The following is a 21,175-nucleotide window of genomic DNA, read 5'->3' on the forward strand; positions in this document are numbered from 1 at the left end:
TAGCATTAGCAGCTCAGATTGTTGTAATGCTAGGGAAAAGAGTGTTAGCATTAGCCGTTCACATTGTATTACAGTTAAGGGAAATATTGTTAGCATTAGCTACTCACATTGTTGAAAAGTAAGTGTTAGCATTAGTGCATAATGCTAATTCACATCAAATTAGCATTAGTTAATAAGAACAACAAATGAATTTTGTTATTAAAACCAGCTGTAAGGTTTATAATGTTGATTGTCATTTATGCTTAGAAATATTTACTCATATAATGGATTGGATTTCATATAGCGCTTTTCAAGGCACCCAAAGCGTTTACAATGCCACTATTCATTCACTCTCACATTCACACACTGGTGGAGGCAGCTACAGTTGTAGCCACAGCTGCTGGGGCAGACTGACAGAGGCGAGGCTGCCATATCGCGCCATCGGCCCCTCTGGCCAGCCATATATGCTTAGAGTTTTATAATCTGCATAACGACGGAGGTTTGATCCTTAGTAGTCTGTAAAGACTCTGTGTGCCTTCCAGAGTGCTCTGGCATGCACACACAACTTGGGGCCATGAGAGAGGTCGAACCTTCTCTTACTGATTTATGGTATATAGGAGGACACCTACTCTGTGTCTGGTTAAGTATAAGAGCCATTTGTTTAGATGGACCGCTGGACTCTTAGCACCAGCTTTGGGGTCACAGGGTCACATCTGGAACACACACACACACACACACACACTATGCACAGACTGGTACTCTTTGTTCATACCTGTGTAAGAGGTCATATGTTAATGAACTTATGCATATTCATGTAAGCTCAATAAAGAGCAGTGTTACGAGGGAGCAGACGAGAGCGACTGAGGTCAAGTGAAGGAACGGCGCTGTCACAGTTCTCTCCCTCATGAATTGTCTGGTTCCAGCGGTGGCTCTGTGCTAGACGACCCATCACCAGCTTTTTCCTGCTGTTTCCACTGGTTACCAGTACGTCGTAGAATCCACTTCCAGATCTTGTTGTCTTTAAATCTGTGAATGGATTGGCTCCATCTTATCTCTCTTTAACAAAAATAATCCAAGCAGAGCCCTCAGGTCTGCAGATAAGCAGCTTCTGACCAGAACTAGACGTAAAAACAGAGGTGAGCTTTATCGATGGCTGCAGCCAAACTCTGGAACAGTCGCCCTTCACATCAGGTCGTCACCAACACTCGACATGTTTAAAACCCGGTTGGAAACACATTTGTACTCTGTAGCTTTCGATTCTGACGAGTCTTTATAGTAATTACTGTGTATGTTTCCTATTTTATCTCTACTCTGTGCAGCACTTTGGCTCAACCTGTTTTTAAATGTGCTGATAAATAAATGTAGATTTCTTTGAATCAAACAGTGGAGCCGAGCTTTGAGCTCAGTGTGTAACAGTGTGTGTGTGAGCCATGTAATGTCCATGTGTGCATGCTGACTGCTCTGACCCCTCCTCCTTTCAGGGTGGAGCCTGCTGGAGTCCGATGGTTGAGACCAGGTCTGAGGAAGTGTAAGTGTGTTTTTAATGGGATTCATGAAAACAAAGCAGCACACATTCAACCATCTTCATCATGTCAGGAGTCATCATCAAAGTGTCAATCAATGAACAGATGATGGATCAATAACTGCAGCTGGATTGTGTTTGTTCTCTCCATCAGATTCCTGTCAACTCACAATCGACACAAACACAGTGAACACAAAGCTCCAACTGTCTGACAACAACAGGAAGGTGACACGTGTGGAGGAGGTTCAGTCATATCCTGATCATCCAGACAGATTTGATGTTCCTCAGCTGCTGTGTAGAAATGGGCTGACTGGTCGCTGTTACTGGGAGGTCGAGTGGAGAGGAGAGGTTACTATATCAGTGAGTTACAGAAGAATCGTAAGGAAAGGAAATGGTGAAGACTGTGTATTTGGATGGAATGATCAGTCCTGGAGTCTGCACTGCTCTGTGATTGGTTGCTGTGTCAGGCACAATAACAGAGAAACATCCATCTCCTCCTCCTCCTCCTCCTCCTCCTCCTCCTCCTCCTCTGTCTCTAACAGAGCAGCAGTGTATGTGGACTGTCCTGCTGGCACTCTGTCCTTCTACAGAGTCTCCTCTGACACTCTGATCCACCTCCACACCTTCAACACCACATTCACTCAAACTCTTTATCCTGGGTTTACATTCTATTCTCCTGGTTCCTCAGTGTCCCTGTATCCAGTTGATTATCTCTTTCTGTTATAGAAACATATCAGCTGTGTGGAATTTCATGCTAATATTTTTCCTGTTCGCTTCAGGATGCCAGAAAAACACAGATGATGAGTGAGGCTGAAAGTCCTTCATCCCGGTAGCCAACTTATTAAATAAAAAGAAAACTGAACATGAAGTAACAAATGATGTGATTTCAGATTAAAGTTCAGTTCTTTTTAACATAGAAAGGATGTACTTTTTGTGTGATGTACAAGGTAGCAGACTAACCTATAAACTGGATCTACAGACACAGACTCAATTATTGTTTGCTTTAGTCAGAATAAACTTAAATATTTACTTTGAAAACACTGCTTTTTGTTTCTGCAGGGTTGATGAGTTCAAGATGATTAAAACTTCCTGTAAGTACTCAAACTGTCCTCCCATCCATCAATCAAGAACAAAATCTGATCTTAAAATGGACCAGTGTTAATGTGGTCGAAACAGTGATAATCCATTACTGTCAAATGTATTATTACATTGTAGTGGAAGCTTGGTAAAAAAAAGAAAAAAACCATGTACTCACACCTGTGAGTTGACATTCCACCGTATCACACACTTCTATACTTCTGTTTATCTATCGTGATTGTTTTTTTAGTTTTTTGTGAGGTGCCCAGTTTCAGAGATGGTTTTCAGGTTATAGCAGACTAACAAATCCTCTTAAAATTGGCTCGGAAACAGGAAATCAAGGGGGAAAGCTCTGAAACACTAAAATATACACCCCTCGTATGCACATCATGAAAAGCTTGAAGGGGAGCGAATCAGAATTTAAATCACATTATTTATTTGGACCAATCCCCAGAACTATGAGCACACATCATATGGAGGAAAGCACTCAAACATCCTGTTGCTTAAAATAGTTTTTCTGCAAAGTGATCTTAGCTGTTTAAAATGCCAAATTCTTCCGATCTTCTCATTAGGTGTTTCCAGTGTAAAACCAGACACGCAGCCTAGTTTGTCGGAGGACAACACAAAGATGATCAAGGTGAGCTTTCAGATATTTGAAGACTCTCAAGCACAGATTGAACAAGCATTGGTACTTTTTCTTAACCCTTGTACAACAAACTGTCAGCACATTCATCATGAACTCATTCATCACTGTACACGAAGGCTTTGTCAGAGTGCATTCAGGTTTTGTTCTCATTCATAGTAAAATAGAATTTTTGGACAGTTGTTTACCATTCTTGCTACTTATTGCACAGGTGATTAACAACCTGCACAACACAAGTTTTTCTCCAAATAATGTTCAGGTATTTGTCCTAAAACCTCTAATGTTGCTGTTTTCAGTCAAGTTTCACACCTGAAGTCTACTGTGAATCTGCACACTTCTTCTACAGGTAAAAATATTTAAATCTGCATGTATATGTTTGTGTTACAGCTGAAGCTCATCAGACCTCTGCTTGTGTCCATGTGGTGAACTACATCGTCCCCCCCTCTGTCCTCACACTTTTCTTCTGTTGTAGTTAAGGAGTTATTAGAAAGTTTGTTCACTGTTAGATGTGGCCTCTCATCCTTTGTGTTAAAGTGTGGGAGGCTAACCAGTTTATTGATCTGATTTATTGATCAGGTTTTCATTCAGACTTCATACGTGTGGCCATATTGATGTAAAGGCAGGAGTAGTATTATACCTGCAGCTTTTTTGCCCCCCCCCCCCCCCCCCCCCCCGCATCCCCCCTCCCCTATCCCCTCCGCGTTCATGTGTGCGCGTGAACGGACTTTGCGCGTGAACGGACTTGTGAGTTCAGAGGTCATATGTGTTTACATGTGTTTAATAGCGTTTTATTTAATGAAACCATTATGTGTTTTAATTAAACTCTTTTTAAAGGATTGTATAGGTCTCAGAGTTCTGTTATTTAGACATAGATGATTTAATTTAACTGTTTTAGGGGTATTTTGCTTTTTTCTTTAGTGCTCTGAAACACACAGGGGGTAATAGTTTCAAACAGAAAGTTTTTCCACCTTCTAAAAACACATATTCACACACAGCATTTAATTTAACTGTTTTAGGAGCATTTTGCTTTTTTCTTTAGTGCTCTGAAACACACAGGGGGTAATAGTTTCAAACAGAATACCACAAACAGCAGGCATTCCTTTAGAAATAAACAGGGATTCTTAATTCTGCAACAGCTAGACAGAGGGGGGTTACAGTTAGACCCCCTACAGTCAGCAGAAGAGGTCATCCTTATCAAGAGCATCTCAATTGTACTGCCATAGTTTAATACAAACAGTCTCCTTTATCTTATGGCAGAGGGCCGGCGGTGCCAGGTCCATCGGAGCCACCAAAGCTTTTTCACCTTTTATTATGTGTGCCTATGCCAAGAGGCACACATATTACTATTCCTCGGATTTATTATTATTATTATTATTATTATTATTATTCAGTTTCCGCCTGAAATTTTGCAGCGAAACTCGGCCCGCAGTTTTGAGAGGTGTGTGTGGGGGGGGGGGGAGGGGGCAAAAAAGCTGCAGGTATAATACTACTGGCAGGGGAGGTGATCCAGACTGAAGAATTGAGATTTACAGGGCAGCTACAAGTATTTAAGTGTACCACAAGGTAATACAAACTATGACAAAGATGCAGCACGGTCAGCCACAGCCAAATACCTCCAGAAAGTAAGACAGGTACAGACAGCTGAATGGTAGGATATCAATAGATATGCCCTACTGGTCATCAGATACTGGAATAATGAGATGTTGGAAGCAGGAGATGCCACTTAGCCAGACCTTGGCCAGGACTTGAACATGCACCTGCTGCTTTTGGCTGCAGGACAAGTGGAAAGTTACCTAGCAACAGGAGGTGGGGTTACCTGCTCTATAAGGAAGGGCCAGAGGAACCACTTTCTGTCCTTCTCTGTGTAGCTCTGCTGTCTGTGCTTAAGGCTGTACAGCCCGGGGTTTTACTTTGCTATGTAAAACTCTGGGCTGTTGCTGTTCGTATGATTCAGTGTATTTAACTCTGTACCAAGAATTCTACTCTTTTTCAGAGGATCTTTTTGAGTGTATGTATTTTAATTGTATCTTTAAAAAAGGGAAAAAAAAACCGAACCTGGATCTGCACTGTTGGTGGGTTATCATATTGGCTTCAAAATATGAGACCACCGCTTTAACCTTGAAACTGAGGGAGTGACTCCAGGTGCAAAATCAGAGGGCTCAGTCAGACGGGCCTTGAGATTGTCACTAGATGGTTCACATAAGGAATATACTTTTTTCAGGCTTTAACATAATCATTCGTCTCTTTATTGTTTCAGTTTCAGGTGTCCTGGTCCAGGTGTGTTCCAGTGTACTTTGACTGGACTCATGTTTGATGTGAGTCAGGGGGCAGAGCTTCTGTACAGAACTGCCCAATGGGATGAAAGACTCCTTCAACAAGCCAGTAAGATTGCTGCAGGCCCGCTGTTCAACATCGAGAGTTCAGAGGATGCAATCCATCAGCTCCACCTACCACATTGTATACCAAAACACGGTGAGCAAACCACTCCTGATAAGGTAACTATAAACCCATAGTCCTTACAGTGCCACGCTACAGACTGCAGAGCTTATTTTCCTTCTGAGTTCAAAAGGAGATGTTTAGTTTATTATTTATAGTTTATGTTAGTTTATGTGGACTTCTGCAGATTTTAGGGATTTATTTGGTGTCCACTGATAGACTCAATCAGCAGAGAAAGGGAAAGCTGAATTCAAGATATTTCAGTTCATTAAATTGTTCCAGTCAGCCATGATAGTTAACCGGAGTGAACACTCAGTCCTCATTTACACAGCTTTACCAGACTTCAAGGTCATTTAAGAGTCATTTAAGGCACGAGCCAGCAAGTATTAGAAAGCAATAGAATTTGTTTCCATTCTAAGATCTTTATTTTGTGTTTGCTTCCCCACATGGCTTCAAACCACTGGTCTAACTATGATGATGATGATAATGCTAATGATAATAATTGTAGCGACTTCCACAGTCGCTAGAGGCTGGGGATTGAACCTATTTGCCTGACGCACTGTCAACTGTACACAATAATGCGAGAGGTGGAATTGCTTGCTTGTTTATTAAAGTTCTTTGAGAGTTTACAGAGTAATGTGATCGACTCGTGATTCAGACTCTTAAAACCTCACAGGCTCTAATGTAAGAAGGGGAAACTCGTGCTGCGGTCAACAAAAACTACGGCTACCAGCCCTCCTCTCTGTCAAAATCAAACCAGTGAATGACAGACTGACAACACCCCCTTAATGTCACTGCTAGCACCCACATGACTCCCGTTACACATCACCATAACAACCAAACGAATGAAAACCCAGTGATCATTAAAATTCAATACATTTAATTATGGCTCCTACAATAATAATGATAATAATGATAATGATAATAATAATAATAAACAATATCCGGACATGTCAATATGCTATCCGAGCAACTAATTTTTATTTTTACAGCACCAAATGATAAGAGCAGTTGCCTGCTTTGTATTTTAAGGTAAAGAACCTAAAATATAAAAACCCTGCAGTGCAACCTCTGCAGGGCCCAGATTTGGTCAGATCACCCACCAATCAAATGACCCCCTATGAGCAAGCACTTTGGCGACAGTGGGAAGGAAAAACTCCCTTTTAACAGGAAGAAACCTCCGGCAGAACCAGGCTCAGGGAGGGGCGGGGCCATCTGCTGTGATTGGTTGGGGTGAAAGAAGGAAGACAGCATAACAATCTAATAGCAATCCTTGAGCGTAGTGATCAGTGTGCTTCAGTAAAATTCTCCATCTGTTAAGATTCCTGTTGCTCACAATAAATACATTTACAAAGTAAAACATGCAGAGGAAACACTGCTGTGTTTACTGTAATAACATCTTTACAGCTGTTTTGGGGATCAGTTCACTTTTTACTCACAGCCCTCAAACTTTGGATGTGTTTGTTTGACTTTGAAGATTGATTAGGATGACGTCACTTGATGAAAGTTGAAAGTAGAAAAACGAGAAAAGAATCAGAGCTGAAAGCTCCTGTTTTATTTTCTCGTTAAAACAGAGGCAGTTTTTATTAAAGATATTTTTGTTAATTTCATAGACTGTGTGCTGCTCTCTCTCTCTCTCTGCTAATAGGAATGAATGGAGCTCACCCAGCAGTCTCTGTTTCTCTCTTTCTCTCATCTTTAGGCCACTAATAATTCAAATCGGATATTTTTATATTATTTATGTATCTATATAATGTTTAAGTGATTGAGTAGTCTACATTGGTTTTCACAAACCACAGCAATCATAAAAGAGGGGGTATTATTTTGTTTCACACATGTGCTTGTCATAAACTGAAGCTGTCGTATGTCGTTGAAACATCTATCATCCCTAGAGTTCCTGCGTCATAATAATGTTTGTCCGAGGTCAGCATTGAAGCTGACCAATCACATTGTTTGTGATGTTATAGCTTTGGAAAGTAGACGAAATGTATTTACATTAATCTCTCGTATAGCAAATTGATAGGAATTCCAGGTTTTTTCTTTAATCGTTTGTAGAGTATAATAAATATATAATTTAGAGTTCCTGTTAGCCATACCTCAATCACTACCTATTTCACTTGGCTAGTGATTGCTGTTAATAGCTACTGCTATTTAAATGCTTCAATCATAATGTGATTGGTCACTTGCGATGTTGATTCTGGACAAACATTGTTATGATGATGTAGAAACAACAGCATCTCATGAGTCCATGATGTCCACACAAAGGCTGTGCCTGATAGAAATAAGAAAACAAGACTTCACCACTGGCTTGGCTTCTCTTCAGCAGTCCTTGATTCATCGCCTAACCCAGGAAACCATCTCAGTGTTTTATATGTCAAATTAGATTAGCAATGTCATTGTAATGAGGTTTTGGGAGTCAAACAAATGTCTGCCTGCTCTGTTTTTACAGCTCTGCACTCCAACGGTTTGTCTGTCGTCCATATCTCTGATGGTGAGATGGAAATCCTCAAGCCCCTAAACATCATAGACACACATGTGATTGTGGAAGTTACTCACCTCTCTTCCTTTGGCCTCGTCTGGCCTTTGGACATGCTAATGAGCTTATGGCACCAGGAGAAAACCATTTTGGGCCAAGTTTTGCTGTTCCTTCGTCCACCAAACCCCAGAACACAGACGCAAAACATCAATGTGTTTCTCCTGCCAAGGAACATCCCAGTGAAAGAGGTGAACATCTAGGGAAAGTTATACTTTCACTTATTTCAATCCTAACTCATCTCATCTTTTTCAGAGCTGCTAACAGGAGCTTAATTCAGTCAATGTCCATCTTCTGCCACTTCTCAGATATCGTTGTCTTTACAAAAATCTTCCAGCTTGTCCTGGGAATCATGGGGAGCTCCCAGACTAGCTGGGATTGTATATCCTGTATGGATGTTTTATATCAGGTTCATGAACATGTTTTAAATAATACCACGGTACATTCCAAAGGGCGTTTATGCTGCAGAATAACCTAATGTTGTATTACAGATCAGAAATCAACACTTTACATCCTACTGACCGATTAACTCTCCATCTCACCACTGGTTTTATGACTGATTTAGATTTTTGTGGGGGGCTTTTGCAGAGACTTAAGTGGCCAAAGTTGTTGCTCACATTTATGGTTGTGTTTATGTTTCTATTACAGTGTGGTCTCATGTTTTATATGCAGTGCTAGCAAATTAAAAGAAAAAAACACAGGAATGTTTTTGGTGAGGCGATGATTGTTAGTGCATGGAAGGAATCAATGTTCCTGAAAAGGCCAATAACAATACTTACAGGTTCTGTTTATCGGATGTTTAGTTACACAATATAATATATAATGTACATAGTATAATGTTAAAAGGGTTTTCCAGTTACAATGTAAGTTACAACTGTAATATTTAAAGAAATTAGGTCACTGCTGAACTGTATATAACCACCATCTTTAACATTGTATCATTTCATCAAAGTGTTTATTGAAGCTGCTGGCATTATGTTATAATTTATATTATAGGGGTTATCATAATAAAATATTAACATGTTTATTACAGGTGCAGTTATAACTACTTTAAAATGATTGAGTTAAATATATATGTATCATAACTCATATCCTGAGTATATTGGTATAGTAAAATAGAAGCTGAGCAAAGGCCTGAGCAAAGCTTCTTGTGGTATTTGAGTTTGCCTAGTTACAGGTGACGGAAGGATGTCCAGTCCAGGGTGACCTCAAGGCCTTAGGTCATCACCATATTTGGAAGAGTATGCCACAAGGAGGAACCTCTATGTTACATTTAATTCTTAAAATACCTGAATGTTCTGTACATGCAAATTATGTGCTTGTAAACGCAAGAAGGGGCGTCACAATACCCTGATGTTATAAAAGCAATCTAGAGTGTATTTTGGGTAGAGATGTACAACTGTTTTGCAGTTTGCACCTCTCCACGCGGCGTGCATTCATTAAAATCAATTGTTTGAACGACCTCTTCTGGACTATCATTGTTTTACTCTCATCCTCAATTTCTGAACCCGTAACATTTGGTGCATTGGCCCGGGGTTGAGGGGGAAAGTTGGAGAATGAGACTGAGAGGGTCCAAGGTGCTCAAACAGGCAGACACGAGTCAGTGGTCGAAGTGAGTGGACATAAGCCGGCTTATTTAAAGGTAAGGCACTACCTGTTGAATTATTTCCAAACAGTGCTGAATTGGATCTGAAAACAAATTGAAAGTCTACTCACTGAAAATTACTGGTAAAGGTCTGTTTTTAATTTTGGTGAAGTTTTCATGAAGTTTACCGGTTGAAGTAATGATAAGGAAGTATAAGTGACAGTACTGAGTAATGAGAATAAGGGAATGAAAAGAGAATTAAAGCAGTTGGACTGCTAAGTGAACTCTTAGAATGATAGGGAATTTGGTCATTGTGTGGGTTCAAGTCCCATTGGTTATGCAACCCTTAAGAACTTTCTCGGAGGTGACGCTCCCTGCTGGATAGAGAAATTTATCCTTCACCTAGCGATGACTAGGGATAGTTTCGGGCAACATCCGAGGAGAACTGGGGAATCTCCAAAACTGTTGAGGGTTGTCCTTAATCTTAATCCTGTTTGGGTTAAGATTGTTGTTTCAAATTACTCTAAATTATCTTAGGACGGGAGCGGGGCTCCTAGGACTGCATCAAGTTCAGGGGTGGGAACCCCCTCCCTTTTCCAGACGTGGGAAAGGGTCCTCCGGCGTGAGGGTATCCCAGGTGGCCACTGCCAATGACTTGGGACCATTGGTTTAAAAATAGCCCCTGGTAGTTTACCAGGTTGTCGTCCGGGACGGCATTGTGCAGTTTTTGGTCAGTAGAAACCCGGTTTCGGGCGTGAAACCTTAACTTAAAACTTCGAGAAAGCCTTGGCTGTGAGATGCCACAAATAGAGCTTCAGGGAAAGTTTGGGTTGGTTAACGCTTTTAAATTCAGGTAGGACACTAGCAATCGGGCCACCGTCGGGGACGGGATAATGGCTAAATTGGTCGCAAAAAACTCAGGGAGTTTTCCGCAGGGCGGTTATTATTAAATTTGTCGAAATTTGGTAGGTGTTTTAAAGGCCTAAAAATCTCTGCAGTTGTAAATATAAAGACGTCTGTAATATAAAATATGAGATCTATGAGTAAGATCAGTCTCTGGGTCAGTAATGCACAGCCGGATGTGCACTGATGGTGTGTGTAAATGCAAATGAGCAGTGGGGACGCGCAAAGAGGGTGGTTTCAGTTTCGACAGTATTGAGCGTTTTGCCAATTTTCCTGTATATAAGAGGTTGGTTTTGCTTATTATGAGAGTATGAATACAGTCTGAATATATTAGTGTGGATGTATAGTAAATGACTGAATTTTGATAGATGTATATTTTGTGAGCCATAAATGTTGGTGGGCTTTATTTTTCAGTTATGTGTGTGTGGGGAGAAGCGGTGAGGACGATGAGAGGTTTCAGTTTTCTTTTTCTTTTTCTTTTGACCTGCTCTTTCTGAACATGGAAGGCATGTCCAAAATACTCGTATGAAAGCGTATTTCGAGTGATTTTAACCGTGTGAATGCTGTCAGTATTTGATTTGAGTGACTCTGCATGATTTGTCTGAGTGAGCGGAAAGTGGATGTTTGAGAGAGAAAAGGCAGTGTGTGTGAGACGGGTCATGGCGTCTGAAAGACGTTAGAATATTTAAAAGTGTGTATGAAATATATTTCTTTTTTGATGTACAGTAGGATGTTTTACGTCTCTGTGTTATAATTTCTATGTTTGTATATAGGCTCTGTCTGCCACAGGCACTGCAGCAGGCTGGTTATTTTGAGAGTGTGTCTGTGTCTATGTAAATGAGACGCCTGTGACTTATTTAGAGTGACATTTCCTGTTTACTAATGAGTGGCTAATGACTGACTGCAGAGCCTGGGTGAAGGACGACGTATATTTTAAGGGAAGAATTGGGAAGAATTGCTTTTATTTCTACTATGTTGGCATTACGGTTGTTAAAAACGATGACTACTTTATGATACATGTCTGTCTCATTTTGCATGTGTGCGATTGGCTTTCAAATGTAGTTTTGTAATGTAACCTGTACACTCCATGGAGGAAACAGACCATGGAGTTTTGGAAGAAGATAGCAGAGATATGACTGGCTTTACGTTTAGTCTTGTGTTGACTCCAATAACGTATGGTCAGACAGGGCTGGTTGAAACACAGGTGCGTGTTTGCTATGAAATAGGGGCCACTGACCATGACTCAAAACACAAAGGCTGTGAGATTAAAAATTACTGTGAGTAACGGTTTGACTTTTGACTAGGGAAATAATATGCTTACTTTGGGGTCTATGAAGATATTTGACTTTGAGTGATGTTATGAGAGGTTGAGTTTATTTTTCTGTTTAAAAAAAAAAAAAAAAAAAAAAAAAAAAAAAAAAAAACACATAAGTATATGCACTTAGTACACCCACTCAAGAAATGATTGTGTGACTGATGCTACAAAACTGACCTAAAGAAGCGTGATGTGTGTGAGTGAAAGAGCGCTATTTCAATGTGTGTGAGTGAAATGAAGGCATATGGTTTTTAGATAGAATTACTGATTATTTGTAGACTGATTATTAAAAGGGAGTCTCTGCAGAAGCTGTAGAAACAGGAAACCGTGTGTGTGTGTCTGGGACAGGAAATGCATGCCCATAAAAGGGAAGCTCACGGTGACAAGTGTGCACCCAGAGTAGGGAGAGAGATTTAACTCTGGGCAGATGAAGCAAAAAGGGAGGTTTTAAGATAAACAATGAATATGATACTAATTATATGCTTTAGTGTGCCAATACAGGTGGACTCTCTCAACGTTGCAACCTTGAGTTCAGCAGCAGAAGAGTAGATTAAAAGAATTGGGAGAAAATAAGCCAGTCTTTGGCTCGAAATTGTGCAGCTTGAGCTCTCACTTTGTCCTTGACCCCGAGAAGAAACGCAAAGGACAGCCAATTTCCTGATGAAGACCGATAGAACATTGTGGACGTGAAGAAGTAACGGAAGCTAAAAGACAGTGCAAGCGAAAGCAGTAACACTGACAACGACTGATGAGTCCAGCAGCATGGGAGACAGCACGTGATGCAACATGCATGCTGGTGAAGAACAGCGTGATATGTCTGCTTGAAGGCACTGACTGTCATATTTGCCAAGCTTGGAGCAATCTTGGAAGAAAAAACTGAAAAGATGAATGGAGAAGAAAACAGAGCAAATGAAAATAAGACTGAAGGAAGAGGAAATACTGAAAGATCAAAACAGAGAAGAAACACACTGTGTTTGCTGGAGCTCTGAAGCCCGAACAGGACACTGTGAATGGAAAAGGACCAGTGAGAGATGAAGCTGGACGAGTTTGACTGCGAGAAGATAGGAGATGATTGGATTGAAATTGAACCCTGAACTCGGGATCGTTTAGGGATGTCCACCACATCACAACAAAGAGGTAAACAATACAAAAGGTAAAGATAATCAAAATAACTGACAACTATATTAATGAATAGAAAACACACATATACAAATTGTTACATGTGAGATTATTTTTGAAACGAATCAGAAGTGAGATAGTTTGAATCTAGAGCTCAGTGAAAAGATGCATAAATTAAATATGAATACATGAAAATGCAATGAATACATAAGGATGCAATGAAGAAGCAGCTTACACTCATGCAATGAAGAAACTGCTTACACTTAATTAAGATGATCACCTGGCATGCAATTAAGAAACAGCTTACACTTAGTGTATATTGACATGAATACAGGAGAATGTAATGAAGAACGCAATGAAGGCATGCAATGAAGAAAACAGCTTACACTGCATTTACATGACCACATAACGCAAGAAAGAACACGCTTACATACATGACATAATTGGTATTTTTGAATAGAAAATGAGAAATGGGTCGTTTAGGCGTCCGTGATAATAATGAAAATGTTTTAGTTTGTTATTTTCAGGAGTACAGCAGACCCGCACCAATTCTCCAGATCCAGGAGTCTGAAGAAATTACAGGTTAACATGAATGGATATGTTAAGGCAAGTTTCTGGTTGAATTGTTTACAGTGTCCAGGAACCTGACAGCAAGCCCTAACTGGTGGTGGAAGACCAGCAGGGCTGTGATTTAAGGTGGGGAAGTAAAATTTGGGTTAGTGATTCGGGGACGGAGAAAACTGACTCTGTAACTGGAGAATGGGAAAGTGTCTGTGAGACTGTGAAGCCATATATGCAAAATAGCACACACAAACATACGCAATGAAGATCGGCTTGCTACTTGTATGAGTGATAGAATGGTGTGAATGTTGAATAAACTGATTAAACTAGTTTAAAAGTGTGACTTAGGAGTGCTTTGCACTGACTGATGAAAACAAGGGATTAGTATAGGAAGAAAATGAAAATAATTAAATAATGTGATGAAGTGTAATCATGTATTTCTCTTGCCAAGTTAAATTGTTGAGTTATGGCTGAGTATGCAAAAAGTTTGAGAGCTCGTGTGAATGTCGACAGAGGAGCTGGCTGTGTGTGTGTGATTGAGGCCTTAAAGGAGGGGTAGATTGTTCAGAGGTGCAAATTTGGTTAAGAGGTTTTAAATTAGTGTTGACATATTGTCAGAACGTGCTTATTTGTTAGGTTAAATGTGAGTTTGGTACAATGCTTAAAGGGGGATATTGTGTACGAAACGGTGTAGCTTTTTACGTTTTGGGTGTGTTCTATGGGTGAAATATAAGAGTGTTGAAGATTTTGAGGTTGTTGTTTTATTTTTAAAGAGGGAGTTTTAATAATCATGGACATGTTTAAGGGGTTTTGTAACAGTGCAGAAAAAACCTGTCAGGTGATTTTGTTTGGTACTTTGATGAGCTAATACTCAGCTCTCTTTTTTTTCTCATTTTTGTTCTAAGCAGGCCTGCAAAAGAAAACAATGGATAACGGCGCCGACAATAGTCTCAGGAAAACAAAAAATAAGGTGACCTTTTTCTGATTACAATGGGCGAAGGAAAGAGGCCACGTGTGGGGATCTGATCAGATTGTGAGTCCCTGTCTAAAAGGATTGCAGCGAGCCAATCCAGTCCAAAAGTATAAAGAAATATTTTCCTAGAAACGACTAAAAAGAAAATAAATGATTATATAAATTAACTGAGTTTACTGAAAGTGGAAATCTGATTATTTGTGCGGACGTTTACCACTACCAGATGTTAATGCGTGTGAGTGAATGTGTGGGAATGGACAGGTGAATGGACGGACCAGGCAGACCATAGGTTGGACCGACTGGACCCTGATAAAAGACTGGACTCAGGTTGAACACATGACTGATAATTGTTCTGTTTTAACTTTTGTTTTATAACACAGGTGGGATCATAAGTGGAGAAGGTGAGTATAACAGGTGATGTTCTGGTTAACACACAGGTTTGAAGTTCTGGAGCATTTATACATAATGCGATAGGAGTAAACTTTTGCTTTAATTCCCAAACCTGAGTGAAGGATTTGGATTTTGTAACACATGAGATGTGTCACAAAAAGGGGGGTGTTAATATATGCGATTAGCTACATGAAATGTGCTGTTTTAGGGGTAATAAGCAAATGTCTATGTGACCTGTACCTAACAACCTTTGTGATGATAAACTTGTTTACGACTTGCTCTCTTGTAGAACATACAGAATTAGAAAAGGGGAACTTCAGCTCTGAGTTTAGAGCTTGAAATTAAATGTGGGACTTGAAAAGAGGAAGCAAATTTGGTACAGGACGTACTTGAGATGATCAGACGAGAGAAGGAGAAGGTCAGGAATAGTTTAAACTAAGATTGAGAAATTAAATGGGGAAAAAGGGGGTGTAGCTTCAGGGCAGCTCACAGCCTGGCGTAAACGCAAGGTGCTGTCACACAGCTTAAGTTATTTGGTTGATTTATTTTATGACAAAATAATAAGGAAATATTAAAAATATACAACACGTTGAGAAGATCTCTTATGTTATATTTTAGTGTTTAACATGGAAGATGCCTCTCTGGAGCTTCTCTCCTGATGCTACTCCAACAAAAGAAGTTTATTTACAGAGACTATGTCAGCTCCCAAACAGACAACAACAAACCAGGACTAGCAAAAAACAATATGAATATAAATAATAACAAATAAAGAACAATACAGAATCCAAATCTGAATCGAAGAACAAAATAGTGAAATGTAGATTATTGGGTTTTTCTCTGTATATATGAAGCATTTGTAATGTGCATCTGCTATGAAGGCTTGTAGAGGCCAGTTTATAATCACAAACAAGTGCTCAGCCAGACTGAAAAACAGGAAGCTTTAGTGCACAAGGCATATTAATAAATATAGACACAAAAAGAGGAACTCCCCATATAAACAACGTTCAAAAATGTGTGAAGTATAAAGTACCGAAATAACACTATATAAGTCACAGTTGATGATTCTAATGTTAGAGAGCTCTTGCAACTGGCGTCTGAGCTGTGCACGCTTACAAACACACATGATTTAAATATAGGCCAGGCCAAAGGCCTGGACTTGATGCAGCTTTTAACTTTACGGCTCCTAACTTGCAGGAATGGCTGGGAGTGTAAAGAATGAATGCAAAACATGCTTACAGACACAAACATGACAGGGGTTTATTTTACAGGGTAAAGGTGGACCACAGGTTGCTTTGTTTCTGCTTAGCAACTACTGAGGTAAAAGGTGTTAAAGTTAAATATGCAATAAGCGAACAGGAAACATGTGAGGGTGAGCCGGGTGAAACAAAATGCTGTAGATAATGGAAACTTGTCTAACGGGCATTAACCGTAACTTTTGCATGTTATGTATATGCTTGAAACCAAAAGAGGCGTAAATTCTGATAGAAACTTTGAAGTGTGTTTTTTAGCGGAGAGTCAGGCTGACATGGGGATGGTGTGTATTTTACTCTGTGTTTAATAAAACTAAAAGCGTTGCTCACACATATAAAGAGAATTGAGATTGAATAAAGTTAATATAATGGATAGAGCCCAGAACATGATAATATATAAGTGAAATCAAATGAAATGTGGGAGTTCACTCTTATTGGGAAAATAATTAGCCAAGAAATGTGTATTGAACTCTCCACATATATTGACACTGCGCAACTATGAGTGGGCCATGGAATCAAGAAACTGTTACATATCTACATTAAACTAGCCAACAAAGACTCACCACAAATGATGTAGGATGTGGCCCTGTAGCGGGGGCAGAAAATAATTTGCAAATCAGGGATGTTATGTTGATTATAATATGCTTACTTATGTACACACACACACAGAAGGGAAACATTTCAAAACAAAACAAAAAACAACTTCCCTTATCCTGTCAAGCACAGGAGTAAAATAAAAATCTTTTTGGGCTGAGAAACTTATTAAAATGTTCCTTACCACTACATGTTTATTGTATGCAATGATATTAACCATGGCTGTGTTGTATACTGTTTATATTGTGCAGGGTACTCCAGACCCCTTGTCTGAACACGGAGGCCAGTCCAGTCCAGCACTTCCTGAGACTGTAGTTGCTAAAACGGGATCGGTAGAAAGACAAAAGCGCGAGGTGTCAGGTAAAGGTGATGAGTGTCTCAGCAGCAATAATGGCATAGAGGTGAATTATGTTAAAGGGTCTACCAGCTCATTCACGTTTGATTTGTGTAACGTCATTAAGTGTACAGGAGCTAATAGTAGTAGGAGAGCGTATGATGTACAGGTCAGGATTTGAGAGTATATTTTTTGGGTAACGCCTAATCAAAATTTTGACCGCATTTGGTTCACTAAAACCTGCTGAGACTCTCTAACCTCACCAGGGACGCCATGATGGGGTTGGAAGAACAATTGGGTCCGAGTTTGCTGATGGGAGTGTAAAACCAAATGACCCTTGACGTGAGAGGGGAGGCGTATGCGCCAGGTTCGGAGACATGTGCGGCACTTTTATCCCTATAATACTGCCCCAGATGGCTCAGTAACCTGACCTCTGGTGGGTCTGAAGGTTTTGTCTAAACCAATGCATGAGCACTCAGGTATCGAAAATCCGCTGGCGTCCTGGATGACATCTGTGTTTGGACAATGGAAAGCTGTGGCTATGCCAGTGATATGTTCATTGGCTGTATTTTTGGGAATGTTGGTCATCGCTGGTTGTTGTATCATTCCTTGTGTAAGAGGACTGCTGGTAAAGGTAAAGGGTTGTGAACCCTGGCTGGGTTGAGGGCATCTATAGGATGAACTTAGAACCCATAGAGCCGAGCAGGGAGTGATGTAACACGAAGTGTGGTGACATTCCTGATTGGAATGTCAAAAGAGGGAATTGTAATATTTAAAGAAATTAGGTCACTGCTGAACTGTATATAACCACCATCTTTAACATTGTATCATTTCATCAAAGTGTTTATTGAAGCTGCTGGCATTATGTTATAATTTATATTATAGGGGTTATCATAATAAAATATTAACATGTTTATTACAGGTGCAGTTATAACTACTTTAAAATGATTGAGTTAAATATATATGTATCATAACTCATATCCTGAGTATATTGGTATAGTAAAATAGAAGCTGAGCAAAGGCCTGAGCAAAGCTTCTTGTGGTATTTGAGTTTGCCTAGTTACAGGTGACGGAAGGATGTCCAGTCCAGGGTGACCTCAAGGCCTTAGGTCATCACCATATTTGGAAGAGTATGCCACAAGGAGGAACCTCTATGTTACATTTAATTCTTAAAATACCTGAATGTTCTGTACATGCAAATTATGTGCTTGTAAACGCAAGAAGGGGCGTCACAATACCCTGATGTTATAAAAGCAATCTAGAGTGTATTTTGGGTAGAGATGTACAACTGTTTTGCAGTTTGCACCTCTCCACGCGGCGTGCATTCATTAAAATCAATTGTTTGAACGACCTCTTCTGGACCATCATTGTTTTACTCTCATCCTCAATTTCTGAACCCGTAACACAACATAGATGGAACCAGTTAAAAAGAGGGTGCTTTATCCAAACCCACCAAAATCCTTTTCGTGATTGCTGTGGTCTATAGCAGGCTGCCACAGTCACCTATTTTGGCATTTAAAAAAAATCAACATGTGTAAAAACACCTGCCAACTACTTGCTGAACTGTAGAGAAACCTGAGAAAGTTCAACGTGAAACAGAGATTGTTAGTCGTCTATTTAAAAACTACTCCTTACTGCTGCAGCCACTATGGTTTAGATTTCCGGTGTACTTTGCTTTCTTGACAGTTTCACTGCCAGCTACAGTTTCCTTTACATGTCCCAGAAAACAAAGACAATCCATCAATATATGGATAATTGATGTGGGGATTTAAAACTACTGAAGATAAACCCTCAAATTACATTTGTTATATTTTAAGGTGAGTTGGAAGCATGGATATTCCAAACACATTCCAGCATCATCTGACTGTGAATTCTTCCAAGGTCACAGATACACTGTTCTCTGTCCAGTCGCCAGTAGAATCCAGCCTGCAGTGAGTAATTAATCTCTTTGTGCTGGAACCCTTTGTCTCTGACATTCTTCACTCTGAGGACTCTGGGTGTGACAGGAACACTTGCACTGTGTTTGCAGGAGAAAAAATTTCACCCTGATTTTGGACCAAACTACCATCCAACATTTGAGGTCCGCCTTCCTGCAAACACTGAAGAAGTGCTGATAACAGTCCAGGACCAAGCACAGACAGAGGTCTGGAGATGGGACACTGATCTGACCGGTAACATCTCTAATATCACTCCACCTAATCCACTAGATCAGAAATAATTAGGAAATGTAGTCCACGTGGCTTTTCATTAATGATCAAGGATCAAAAGCAAGTATTCTTCCTCCTTCATTCTTCTCTTCTTCTTCTTTTGGCCACTCTATTTAAGATCATCTGTCTCATCTCCATATCAAGGTATCATATCAAGGCGTGACAAGGTATCCTCCTTTGTCACGCCAACCCTCTGTACGTCCTCCTTCACTGTATCCATGAATCTTTTTTGAGGTATGCCTCTTTTCCTCTTGCCTGGCAGCTCCATCTTCATCTTCCTCTCTCCCTCCTCTGCACACGTGCAAACTTCTCAGCCTCTCTGACAGGGAGCTACCCTGCTGATGGACTTGTTTCTGATCCTGTCTGCTCTCTCATGATAAACATTAAATTAAATTGTATCTGCTGATTTTGAATTTGTCTCCAGCCACGTTTCATGATTCATGCTGTTATTGGTCGAGTGTCTGAAGATCAGCGACGTTCATTGATGATTGATTACCTGCAGAGATTTCTCTGGATTCAACAAAGCTTAGACTGTTCTGTTATCAAGAGTCTCTCTTCTTTTTTGCTTGGTCCTCAGATGTTCAGAGCAGAGACAATCAGCCAAGGCTCCAGAGCCTCCCAGCAGACAAGCGTCTGTTCTCAGTTCGGATTCAGTTTGTGGAAAAGGTGTCGGATTCGACTCTGAACCAGCTGCTGGACAGGCTGCTCCAAGAAGAAATTATAACTATGGAGGAAATGGAAGCAGCCAGAATCAAACCCAGGGCTGAACGAGCTCGAGATGTTATTGATGTGGTGCGAAACAAAGGAGAAAGAGCCAGCTCATTCCTGATTGATGCTCTCTGTGAGTTGGATAAACACCTTTTTGGCAGCCTCGGCCTCAGCTAAGGTGGAGCTTCAGCTGGATCTAAACATTAAATGCTTCACTCATCATACATCATCATACTTTTAAACTGATGGCACATAAAAGCTTTGAAAAGTGTATCTCAGGACCCATCCAGACCCGCCCACTTCATATTGTGGTATCAGTGGTTTTTGTCCACAGATTCTTGAAATTGCTGAATTTCACTGTTGCTAGGTACCATCCTGCTGTGTCTGCTTGTGAGTTACTTCCTGTGTGCATATGATTGTAATGGCATGATGGCAGCTGAAACCCAAAGCTGTGGACTTGGATTTGGCTTTATTTCTGCTTGTCTTCATCATTGCCCTGTTGGATTATAATTCTGTGAAAGACAGTTGGTTATGGGTTCCATGTATGCCTTGCCTGCTAGCATCTTGCACCCTGCTGTTATGTGCTGGATTGTCTCATCTTTACACAGCCTGCACCTGGGGTCTTGCCTGGTGTGATAGACCCCAGCCTCTATGGATCTTGTACTCAGAGCTTGTTCTTGTGCTGCCATGATTAGTGCCTCCGTGCTGTCTTTCAGTCCAGCTTTGTCCAGCCACTGGTAGGATTTCTGGATATCAGCCACCTCCTCTATCTGCCGGTGGTACATACCGTGCAGGGGCCTGTCCTGTTCTTCCATAATGGTGCCTCCTCTTCCTCCTCATTCTTGGGTTTCTGCTGCCTGAGGTATTCACTGAGCACGCAGTCGGTTCGGGCCATCTTTGTACGGTTTTTACTAAATTAACTACCTTTAATTTAGCGAACTCCCACCGTAAGGGTGTGTTTTAACTGATGAAACTGTGTCGTACTCAGGCTCGGACATCTGATTGCTGCCTTTTATAAGTTTTATTTCACAAACTAACACCAGTAC

The 21,175-nt window shown here is 40.4% G+C and overlaps 2 protein-coding genes and 1 long non-coding RNA gene across 3 annotated transcripts in view; all 3 read left to right on the forward strand.

The window, feature by feature from the left end:
* The window catches only part of LOC134620609 (uncharacterized), an 823,316-nt gene that overhangs the window by 65,890 nt on the left and 736,251 nt on the right, over positions 1 to 21,175 (forward strand). The gene's annotated exons all lie outside the window — the stretch shown is intronic.
* Positions 2,527 to 3,567, forward strand: LOC134624222 (uncharacterized). Its single transcript, XR_010093488.1, has 3 exons — positions 2,527 to 2,592; positions 3,151 to 3,215; positions 3,518 to 3,567. It is a non-coding gene; the product is annotated as an uncharacterized LOC134624222 (long non-coding RNA).
* On the forward strand, positions 4,806 to 20,371 carry LOC135932480 (uncharacterized). The gene is made up of 5 exons (XM_065469964.1): positions 4,806 to 4,843; positions 5,479 to 5,693; positions 8,107 to 8,381; positions 19,244 to 19,385; positions 19,999 to 20,371. Exons 1-5 carry the CDS (start codon positions 4,806 to 4,808, stop codon positions 20,304 to 20,306), a joined length of 978 nt encoding a protein of 325 aa, XP_065326036.1. The 3' UTR covers positions 20,307 to 20,371.

The sequence above is a fragment of the Pelmatolapia mariae genome, linkage group LG3_W (assembly GCF_036321145.2).
Source record: "Pelmatolapia mariae isolate MD_Pm_ZW linkage group LG3_W, Pm_UMD_F_2, whole genome shotgun sequence".
Lineage (NCBI taxonomy): Eukaryota > Metazoa > Chordata > Actinopteri > Cichliformes > Cichlidae > Pelmatolapia > Pelmatolapia mariae.